Genomic DNA, 12,258 nt, shown 5'->3' on the forward strand with positions numbered 1-12,258 from the left:
TTTCTACACTGCTGCTGTGATTCTTGCCAGTGGAAGAGGTGTGGTCTTGAGGAAGGTTGTGATTCCACTTTGATCCGTATTACTGACCTCCTAGCTGTGTGCTTAGATCTGCACTCATAGTGACAACTAGCTAGATTTAAGATGATCAGGTGCCATTGTGTATCAGTGTATTGCTTAATCTGGTCATTCTGAGAACAGAGAACCTCTACACACTGCCTGTTTTTCTCGTGAGGGAAGACCCGCACCTTACCTCCCCTTCCACTGATGTGGAAAGAGGGAACTGTGAGAACCAAGAGGCAAGAGGTGAAAAGGACCCTTGAAAAACAAACAGTAACATGTAGGAAAGGAACAGTGTATGATGAAATTATTGACTGATATGCTTTTTGTGATTGAAAGGAGATTTGGCTAAAAACAAATAAGCTTAATCCCTTATAGGGTAGCTGAAGAAAGGAAAATCAGTAGTTTCTTATAAATAACAGGCATTGTATTTTCGTATGCCATAAGGCATTTTTCAGTGAGATGTAGTTAGACAAGTGATCTAAGCTGAGCCAAGCCACTGATCAATAATATGACTTCTAACATAGTAAAAGGATATTTCCAGCAAATTACTGTGTTTTGGGAATGTAGTATTATTTATGCTACTATTCTTGATCTCTTGTTTATTAGAAAACTTGAATCAGTTTAATTGAAAAAGATATAGTTGCCAGATTTTAGTTGTTTATACACAAATTACTGTTGACATCTTCTTTGATTAAAAATAAATTGAAGCACTCACAAGATTCATAATCATCAGATATACATAGATTCTGCTGTCTTTTCAATCAGATGGTGGCTTAACAAATGCTTTATGGTTAGTATCCTCTATCTTCCTATGTGGATTGCTATCTACTGCCTTTCTTAAGCAGATGGTTAGCTTTATTTGATTGTAAGCACTGTGTTTTGTTTCCTCTTTAAAAGAACAATGATTACAAAATAAAATTCTAATTCTTCAGGGTCTAATGGCTGCAGATGCAAAAACTCATTGGGTAATGGATCTTATATTTTTGCAGTATTTTTAAGAGTCACTTTACAATTGTTGGAACCTAAATTTCTGTAGAATTCTCAGGTTCTATAATGTCAACATAGGCGTTGCACAGATGTGTACTCTGGATATAAATCTCTGTGTGTCATCTCATTGGGAAAAAAAGTCTTGTTGACTAGATGTACTATCCAAATCTTGAAGTTGTGTATCTAGTCAATTTGTATTGGTAGTAGCTTAAAAACATAATTACTAAAGGTTTAAAGGATCTGTTACATTTAATTACCTTTCCTATAGTGTCTGCTGTTTTTTTGTTTTGAATGGGTCTTACTGAGCTTCCACAGGTGAACAACAATTTCTTCATTTGCTTAGCCAGATAGCAGAAGAAAAACCCTTGGTGTCAGACTTAAACATGCTAAGACGAAAGCCAAGAAGTAAGGAGAAAGAGTTGTTGTAAAGGCATTAAAATTTGAGAGGTGATTTGTGGTAGTAATTTGAACACTGTAAAGGTTCTGTGTTTGCAAATGTCATTTGTATGGTCTTGCAGAAGCTACCTCACTAAGAACAGATTATCAGTTAGGAAAAAATATTTAAATGCATTTTTATTTAACATACGTTATGATGAACACCATAAAGCAAGGAAAGCTTGGGAGTAGGAAGCTGACATTAGGCTCTGTTTGTGTAGGCTTTGCTATGTTGCATAAGATAGCAGGCCCAAATTATGGCACACTGCAATTACCTATTCAGCCCAAAGAAATGATGAAAAAGAAATGCTCTGAGATGAGTTTTGAATAGGAGCTTATGAAGAATGCCTGTATTCTGATAATGTAGGGAGAAGTCCGCTGGGACTGTCAAGTTTTGTAAATAGGTGTCGATATGTTTTAATTGAATTGCAGATGCTCTAAGATGAACCAAGTAGTCTCCTCTTTTTCCAAGGAATGATGTATTTTAAAGGTGTCTGGCTTGATTATGGCAGGCATGTCTGATCTTGTCTACTTCTCTGTAGCTGTTCAAGGGAAGGAAAAGGTATTGCTACTTGTCTCTTTCCAACTGTGTGTAGAGGCGTCAGCTGCTTGCAGGGTTCATAACATTGAATGTACTGACTATTTTTGAGTCACGTACACTGAATAAGTTGTCTCACCTGTAGGTCAGAGGTCTGCTGCATTAAGTACTCCACAGCAATTGACAGTTTGCTGGAAATTGAAACAAAACAAGGGAGCTGAACTATCGAGTTCTTGTAGGCACTGTAATTGGGGAGGAATAATCTTTGAAGAAGGAAAATAAGGTAGCCTTCTAGATGTCTCCAAAGTGCTGCCCTGTTTGGGCTCAGAGAAGTAAGAGAAAGCATGGGCTTCTCTTGTGATGCTTGGGTGTTAGAAGTATGGGAGCCAAGTTGTGACTGCTTGACGAGTCATTAAAATGTGTAAGACTCCTTGAGCAGAAGCTCACAAAGAATGAAGTCAGACAATGTGAAGTGATTGCACTTGCCTCATATTGGCATACCCTGCTCTCTGTGGGTCCTGTCAAGAGTAGGTCACATGAGCTCTGTGTGTATGTGTGTTTTTGTGTGTTTTTTGTTTGTTTAGTTGTTGTTGTCATTTTTTGCTCGTTTTGGTTTTTTTTGACAATACCTTAAAGCACATACTAATCAATGTATTCCCCATAAGTGAATTAGTGGTGTTGGTATGTCTTCAATAATGTGTTCCTCAGTGTTTGTTCTTAGGTGTGTTTGTGCTGTAGCGCAAAGTTTAGAGTTTTATAGTTTATGGATTAAGAAAAAGTTGAGCTTCTTTCGCTTTTTGTAAGAGAATTCAATGGAGTAGAGATAAAACTTGCCTGAACTTTGGATATAGCATTACAATAAACTGGGTAGCATGAATTTGTGCACTCTTCCCTGCTGTCTCTATTCAAGTCTGCTTCATGGTATCTTGAAATTTATGTTGATAATACAGAGGCCTGAGAAAGGTAGTGGCTATGCATTCACAGTGAAGGAAATATATACAATCCTTGTTACTCCTGTTTATGGTAGATATGGATTTCTTGTACTATATGTTTTTCATAGTGTTATTAACAGTTAAAATGCAGAGAGCATGATGAAACACTTGAGTAAGAAAATCAAAGGTAACTGGAAAAACAGGCTCTGCTTCTTCCAGTTTGTTATTAAAAAGCTGAGCTAGCTGAAAAAGTTTAGACAGAGGGCAAAAGTATTAACCTTGAGATTAAAAGATGTTATATTACCTGGAGAATAGGCTGAACTGCATAAATCTGTCCACACTGAGAAGAAATTAGATGTTTAATGGAGACTATAATTGGAGTTTTTTAAAAAAAGTCTTAGTCTGAATTGCCATTAGAGAGATTATTTGTCCTCTTGCATATCTGTGGCAGGGCAGTAGACATTATCAAAGGTGTCCAAAGAACAGTGGGATTTTTTTTTTTGTCTCTTATGAAAGAACCTAGCCTTTTGACAGTGGGCTACTTTGAAGTGGTTTCTTCCCTTCAGTGAGTGTTGTGTTGTCTGCTGACTGTGATGGTAGAAGCAAATGTATGCCATCTGTTCAAGGAAAAACCTAGCAGTGATGCTTAAAATAAAATCTGTTCTGGTTATCACTGGGTGTTGTATTAAGGAACTTGAATTATGATGTGATAGTAAGTTGTACACAGAGAAAAGAATCATAGTTGCCCCATTGGTTTCTAAAAGTGAAACATCTCAGGAAGAAGTATCTGTATTGTAGACAGATGCTGCCTGTGCAGCCTGAAGGCTGAGGTTTGGAGCAGCAGATAAAGCTTCAACTACTGCATTGAAATGTTTCAAATGCAGGAGGTCGAAAGGTTACTTCTTAAGGTATAATTCCTAGGGCTACCAACATCTACAGTATGGCCAGAATGTATGAGATTCATTTTGTAGAGTCCTGACACACTGAGTTGGAACATGACTGCAAAGTTAGTAGCATTGCTGTTATAATGGTCCTGGTTGAATTTGAACCTGCATCCCAGAAGAGATTGCATTTTATCAAGTGGCTAAGCTTTTTGTCATCAGTCTAAGTGATGACTTTCCCTGCTTTAGCCTATGCTGCCCTTATATCTAACCAGAAGTGACTGGCTTTTGGGCCATCCTCTTGATCTGCTGCTGCCTCCACAATAAACCTTCCAGCATGGTCCATTTTGAATAAACTCTTGCCTATTTATGGACTTCCCTTATATGTCTTTACCTCATTGCAGAAGAAAAGTCCTGGCTTATTAAACAATTTATATGTGTGTGTGTGTGTATCTTTCAGCACCGAGAAAGTTGATGTTAACCTGGTGTGTTCTTGTCTGTTTTTCTTTTCCAGTATTTGATTGCAATTTTGAATCTCCTTGTGATCTGGAATATTCCCTTTCCTCAGAAGAGCAGGAATACCACAGCAAAGCCTGGCTTAGAGTGAATGCAGAAGAGCTTTCACAGCTAAACATCCCAGATGGACCCAAAAGAGATCACTCAGAGGGAACACCAAAAGGTAAAATGAATACAGTAATGAAATGCCTTCAATGTAGTGATTATAAAAACCTTGTACTCTAAAATACTTCGGACTGTTTGTTCTGTTTGTTGTGGCAAATTATGAATGCAGTGTGACAAACAAGAGTCATTCTGCACATGAAGTATCTGCTTTTTGTCTAAAGACAATCTGCATCAAATACATAGGAAGCAAAATACCAAACGTAGTCCTGTATAAAATCAGAATCAAGCTGACCTGTGCTGTGGGCAGTATTTGGTTGAGAATATTACATTGCCTTCCTCAAAGGCTCTTGGAACAACTGTTGATAAGTTCAACTTTACTTCACTCTGAGTAATTTAAAGCATGAGAACATTATGATCTGTTTAGGGTCATTTTGTGCATGGAAGAGATGCATAAAATGAATAAAACCCTTGAGGCTCGAGTTTTAACTTTCCTCTAAGTATTGCTTACTCACCTGAAAACTAGTTTAAACAATTTCCTTATGTCCATGGCAGCTTTCATTCTTGTTCCCACATTCTACTTATCCGTATCAGCGTATAGTACTTTTCTCCAGCTATCCATTATAAATACATTTTTAGTAGTGATTGCTTTGGTATTGAAACATAAGCAGATTCTCTGATTTTGGTGAGATCCGAATTGTGCTTAAAGCAGATAGATAGACTGCATTTATGATGCACACAAATATCTTCTAATTTTTCCATTGAAGAATGTGTACACATTGAAGTATATATATGCACGCAATAAGTTATTGCCATAAAGAAAGATACAGCTTAGAGAAATTTGGAGGTAAATCAGAAAGCTTTTGAAACTGTTGTAGCGGTGGCATGGAAGGTGCAGCCTGCCACAGCGAGTAGAAGACTTGCCTGTGAGAATATAGGGAGCTGAGGCTAAAGCCACTAGTTTGCTCAGACTGGGCCTGCATGAGATTTCAGTGCCCCTTCTTCCAGGTGAAGAGCCCAGCTAGCTTACTAGTAATTTTCAGTTACTGTTGGCATGAAATTCTGTTTCTGAGCACAAAGGTTTTTTTTTTTTTTTTCTTTCTCCTTCTGTAGTATAGACAACCTAGGTTGAGGGTTGTGTTCTTCTATCTTCTGGCAAATCACAATGGCACACGGTTCTGGTGGATTATCAGACATTGGCCATAATCAATGGCAGTGTTCTCTTGCACCCCTCAAAAGACCTGCAGGTCTATAGGTCACAGATGACTAGCTCCTGTACATGTAAAGACTCATTTGAAAAATCAACACTTGGGGATAGCATCTTTCTATTTTAAATCACTTTAATTACAGCTGCTTGGCACAGATAGTTGCGTGGTCTGTTTCAATCTGAAATAATTAAGCACAGTAATTCCAACCCCCACTGTTCCCTGCAAATTGTACTTCCAATTATCTCAATCTCATTTCATCTCCTTTGCAGACAGTAATGTACTGAGATAAACAGATAGCATAACTGGATTTTGAGATGGTTTAGCTCATCCTTGTCACTTGGCTATCAAGTCATGTCAAATATTGATAGAGACAAATGCCTCGTACATGATTCATGTGTTTGCTTTATGTAAAAGGTTGAGTGGGAAATCACTGGTCAGTCTCTTAAAGTGAGACACTGAGAGAACTTATGTTTGCTTTTGTGTCATGTCCCTTCCCTCCCCATCCCTTCTCCCTCATGAGATACAGGCTTAGTTTCACAGCCTCTTGGGACAACCTGTTCAGTGCTTTGTCACCCCCACAGTCAAGAAGTTTTTCTTCATGTTCAGATGAAACTCTCTGTTTCAGTTTGTGCCCATTGCCTCATCCTATTTCTGGCCACTTCTGAAAATGATCTGACCCCATCTCCTGATAGTCTCCCTTAAGAGGTTTGTATATGCTGATAAGAATCCCTTAGTCTTCTTTCCTCTAGGCTAAACAGGCCCATCTTTCACAGCTTTTCCTCAGAAGAGAGAGAGATTGGAGTCCTCTAGCAATCTTTGGAGCCATACCCTGAACTCTGTCCTGCAATTCCATGTCTCTCTTGTACTGGGCAACTCAGAGTTGGACACAGTACTCCGGATATTGTCCTGCAGGGCTGAGATCCTTGCAAGCATCCTAGGGAAATACGCTGGGGATGTACTACTGGATGCTTTCTCTGTGCATTTGTTATACCCTATGTATCTTTGGTCTGTGCTAGCAGGGTGGTTCCTTTCCTTCCCCTTCCCTGCCTGCCTCTTTTAGGAGAGGGCACTAAGCTTTTCAGAACTGTTTGAAGATTCAGGGAATAAAGGTGCTATTTAAGTAACAAATATTAGTTGCTATTCAATTAAAGCCTTGTGAAATAGTACTGAATTACTTGTTATGCAAAAATATTGAGTATTTGTCAAGAACTACAGGATTGTCTGTTTACAGAAATCTATAGAAAGGCATCAGTGCAGACAATTTTGTGCTAAGAAACTTCACTTTCCCTCTATTCCTGTACCCTCCCCTTTCCTCTAAATGCACCAATGGGGGATAAAATCAGTAGTGTATCTGTCAGCTAGGCCCTACACAATGCACAAAGATCTGTTGTGACTACTAATATTTTTGAAGTCCTGCTTATGTAACTTTTTGCAGGATCAGAGATTTTTAATATTAAAATTCCATTGATGTGCTCAAGATTGACAGAAGAACCTCCACTGCTGGGATCTGAATCAGGCCTGTAAGTGCTGTAATGAGTAGGCAATCCATTGTGGAGTGCTAGATTTTTATTTTAATTCATGAATAAGCAAATAGATGCTATAAAAAATTCAGGCGCACTGCATCATTGAATGCATTTATTTATTTTGACAAGTGTGATTAATTTTTAATTATTTATGACACTTCATAATATATTATACCAGAAAATGTACTGTGGTGTGTCCTAGTGAAATATTGGGGACTGAAGATTTGGGAACTGCGGTAGTATTTTCTAAGGTGACAGTTTAAGCAGACAGGCTTGTGGTTAGATGACAGAGTTTGTAGACCAAAGAAGTTCCACTTTGCAGCTCTGTGTTTCTGTGTGTGTTTGTCATGCCCAAATGAAGGAGTGAAGGAGTGGTAAACCTGAGAGGGGTCAAACCAGCCATAGATTACATGCTCTTGAGCTCCCAATTTCAACTCGCTCTCTGCCTCTCTCTCTCTCTTTTTTTTTAATTAAAAAAAAATACTCTGCTGGTCATTAGGGTTGTTCTGAGTAGCAGGTGGTTTAACATCAGTTAGAAAATGTGCATTTCCAGAGTTTGTTCCTAGTGCTGCCTTGCCTCAGTGCTCATCTGGTCCTCTTGTAAGGGAGAGGCTTGCTTTGCTTCCTGTCAGCAAGGTTGTGCTGCCCGTGGGCTCATGGGGGACAGTAATTGTTGTCCCTGATCTTGGAGAACCACGGTGACTTGCTCCTGAGACAGATTTTATGATTGGAGTGTAGAAAACACCAGTATAGAGTTCCTCTCTTGTATTTGAGGAAGAAGGTCCAACTGTTGCTTGTCCCAAAACAAATGTGTGTTTGAATAAATCAGTGATCTCTTTCCAATTGCAAATTTAGTTTTAAACTTGAAGGATTAGAGACCTGCCCAGTCTTGTCCCTGGTGACTAAGGCTACTTGTTCACTCTTGTTTTAAAACATGCAATACTAGATAGCAGGGTCTGGAATTCACTTACTTTATCTGAAAGTCTCAGGGCCTCAGAAGTATGCAGAAACTTGATAAAAATTTCAGATGAAGAAATAGCTTGAGGAGGTGTGACTGCCATTTCAAATAAGAATCCATAAATCCATCCCTGTGAATGGAAACACCAGTTGAGAACTTCACAATGGAAAATGTAGATTAAACTTTAATCAAGTATGGCAGAGAAACTGCTAGGTAAATGAGGACAGTGTCGTAACCTGCCATCTGTTAGTTGCTAAGCTCTAGTAAGTTCTTAAATGAGAAGTATATGCACGTTGTGTTAATATGGTTTTGAATTTTGTAAACATTGCTAAGGAAACAGAGCAAGGCTAAGGCAATGAGGATATCAGGAAATGAACTGCAGGATTATAAATGTCTGTTGACTTTAATTTATTATTTCTCAGACAGAGAAATATGAGGCAGATAATATTTTCAGATTATCACTTTATTAACAAAGCAAAATATAAATTAATGTGAGCTTGCAACTAGCTCTTTCTTTTTTTTTCCTTGTAGAACCCTTAAGCAGCAGATAGACTTCTAACACCTGCAGTTCCACTGAAAATAGAAATAGAATATCTGTTTGGAAAAGATGTGTTCACCACGGGATGAGTAAACAGTAAACAGAGTAACTGAAGTCATGCTAGGTGAACAAGTCTCCTATCTATGTTGATACTTAAGACTGTTCTCAGATTATGCATTCATTTCATAGAAGTGAGAAGTTTCTTTTAAACAAAATATCAGAGTATTTCTTAAACTTCTTTTCTTTAGTAAATCAATACATGCTGTTTGAGGTTTTGTGGATCTGGGACTGAAGATGAAACAGCTGTTTTATCAGGACACTTCTTATTTTATTAGAAGGAAAAATATTTTTGCATGTCGCAAATTTTGACGGAGGGCTTTCAGACCTGGATGTGTATTGCATCACTCCTACTGTTAAAAGTAATGTGGGCTGTCTTTGTACCAAGATTCATTCCAGATGCTTGAGTAGTCATTAAAGTGATATAGCTGTGATACGAAGCATGCTGGTTTTTACTCTTTATAAGTATTCAGATAAAATATAGGTATCCTATGAAGATCTGTGTATTTTCATGCTTCTGTCTTTCCAAATGGGATTTATTTTTCTATAAATTCTATTATTCTGCCTAAAATTTAGCCCCCGAATCAGTGAAAGTAATTTCAATGTGAATTAAAAGACCAGCCACCCCGCAAGTGACTTGCAGGAGAACTAGTTGAAACCTGGAAGCATTACGTAGGCTGAAAATAGTTTATCAATTCTTGTTACAAATAAGAATTTGCAGAGGTTACAATCAATTTTTGTTTGAAGATTTTTTTTAATAGAGTATTATTTATAGTGAATAATTCTGGCTGCTGTACTTCAAATTTAAATTTTGATACTCAGCTTGGCAACATAGATATATGCAGTATCACAATACATACTCATAGGAATTTATGCAGCATTTATATGCTAAAACCAAAATAAACTGGCTTCTAGAGCCAACTACTCTATGAAGAACAAAATGCAACTTTTTATGATGGTCAGATTACAGATCATACAGTGTCAGCGCATGAAGTTGATGATGTTCCTAGAATTTTTCAGCTTGCTCTTCTCATTAGTACTACACTTGTGCTTTGTTATTGCAACATCATTTCTCTTTTATGAGTCTGCTCTAAAGACGAAAATTATCTCACGGGACAGTATTTGTTTACAGAGTAAGTATATTTTTATATAGACTATGGATTTTGGAAATCTTGTTTGTTCATTCCTTAGTACAGTGAAGACTTGCATAAATCATGAAACATTCTGTTCCCCAAACTGAAAAAAAAGAAAAATTTAATTTGAGTGTGCATCAGATGTTAGCATGCTATAATGAACTGCTGCATACCTGTAACTAATGTACTTCACGAAGCACATTCAGAAAAGGTATAGACAGTGAAGCATAGATGGATTGTAAAATGGACTCTTTCTCACTCTTAGAACTGCTTTCTCCTTGGCAAGATGAGAAGCATGTTGGAAGGACAGCTGGAAGGAAGCATATCTTGCACTTGGCTCTTCTGGTTTTTATAGGAAAAGGCTACTAGATTAATGTACATTTATAGATTCCTTTCTCTTGTGACATAGAGACAGTGTACTTTATCTCAAGTGCTGATGTACATCCACACATGCTTTCTTTTATAATTATTTTATTCGTATTTTTCAAATATAGAAAACTCATGGATTTATGAAGAAAATATTCAGTGAATGAATATTTTTTTCTACTCTGCCAGCTACCTCTACTTTTTGCATTTTTAATGTTTTTTTCCATGCCAATGACAGCTAAAACCCATACCTTTATACATAAAATAGAAGGTGTGATAAAGGAATGTCAGTAAGGCACTGTATAAGCCTTGTAGCCATTTGGCTGTGTATTTTCTCAAGCATGGTCTTGCGAATTATTACCAATTATTACAGTGACCCACAAGACCTTATTTATCACCTTACCTGTGAGACTCTGAAAACACTCTTCCCCTTTAGGCACTTCCTAACATTTTTAAGAAGTCTGAGAATTTTCTCCTGTCATCAGTGAGAAACTGAAGCACAAGTGATTAAAGTGGTAGCCCAAGGCGAGTTGCGTTCCTAGCTGTGTCAGACTTGTTGTACAAGGTACTCCTGCACCTTAACCTAACCTTAAGTACTAAAAACGCTTGCTCTGAAGTAGTGGTGACATGAAGTTGACCAGATCCACTTTGGATAAGCAGACATCATCATGCGGTGCTTTTTACAGCCATGTTTTGTGAGAGTATATTAAAAGCAAATTGACAACAATTAGAATGTTTTCACTGTTAAAACTTATCGCAGTTACGTTTTAGGTTTTTACACTTAAGCTTGAGTGAATAGTTTAAAAGAGTTGCAGAAATTTGAAAGCTAATGTGTTTTACTGCTGTGACTCTTGCCAAGGACAAAGCCCAACCAATTAACCAGAAATAAAAGATGATTAATTTGGAACTGTGATAGAGAAAAGATCATGATTCACTCAGCATCTTTGGGCAAAGTTAACTCAAGTACAGTTTGACTGTTTTGCCTGATCTAGACAGATACCGGGGGGAGGAAGATCTGTTTTGTGTATTTCAGTCTTTGGTATCAGTCCTTAATTTTCTGATGAAGTTTGGGTTGTTTGGATCTTGTAAAGGATATGTCAATGCTGATGCTTACATAATATTGTTGGAAAGACCTAATACAATGTAGTGCTTCAGAGGTCTTGCAAGAAGTATTCCTTTGGGCAAGACTTCAAAGGCTAAATCTTACTTGTGAGAATTTTTAATTTTAGGGTTGACCGGTTTCACTTTACTTTAAGGGGGAGGGTAGTCAGTAAGTCTAACTGTGTAGTTCTAAGATTTTTATCTTACAGCCACCTAAAAAGGTCTTTTTTTTTTTTTTAATCCTCATGAAAGTAACCAGCTAAAGTGTTCAAGGTAGGATATCTTAAGTGATAATTCTTTATTGTACCTTTTAGGATTCATTTTTCATGATACTACGCGATCTGTGGTTGACCCAAGCACCTTTCATAGATTATAATGAAAAAGCATCCATTCAATTATGAGTTAGAAACTATCCCTGATGTATCATCTGACTTCTTTGCTTCCTTGTTTTGAGGGCATGCTGCTTAAACAGTCGGTGTTATGTAAAACCGTAAGACTGGCAGTATTGCAAGGCAGGAGAAGGAAGCAAACCTAGGTCCGAACTTCCCAGAATATTCTTTCAGCTGCAGTCATGCTTGACTCGGGGACTGTATCCTGAAGGAAGCAATACAATATAGCTCCCTAATGTTAAATTGTAAGTCTGTTGGGATACATGACACAAAACCCAGGTTTTGATTTGGGTTCTCTATTCATAGACCACATTCCTTTATTCAGTCATATTTGTCTTTCCATGTGATGAGTTATGTTATGCATCTCTCTTCATAAAAAAATTCTTTCTTTAGTCCCCTTAGTCCAAACACCCCAGTCTTTCCTGTCCATCAGATGCAACCACCTAGAAATGCTTGACCTTTTTCTTTAATTTTCCCTCCATAAAAGAGCTTTAAAGATGATAAATGAGTTATGTCTTTTGCTAAAATGAGGAA

At 37.5% G+C, this 12,258-nt stretch overlaps 1 protein-coding gene across 1 annotated transcript in view; it reads left to right on the forward strand.

Moving 5' to 3' along the window:
• The window catches only part of LOC148595495 (ALK tyrosine kinase receptor-like), a 129,652-nt gene that overhangs the window by 79,532 nt on the left and 37,862 nt on the right, over positions 1–12,258 (forward strand). The window contains exon 4 of the mRNA XM_088520566.1: positions 4,348–4,512. Within this exon, the coding sequence (XP_088376692.1) occupies positions 4,348–4,512 (165 nt within the window). The remainder of the gene's footprint in view (positions 1–4,347; positions 4,513–12,258) is intronic.

This window comes from Tinamus guttatus, unplaced genomic scaffold (genome assembly GCF_059628265.1).
Source record: "Tinamus guttatus ecotype Peru unplaced genomic scaffold, ASM5962826v1 Tinamus_guttatus_pri_ptg000090l, whole genome shotgun sequence".
NCBI classification, from domain to species: Eukaryota; Metazoa; Chordata; class Aves; order Tinamiformes; family Tinamidae; genus Tinamus; species Tinamus guttatus.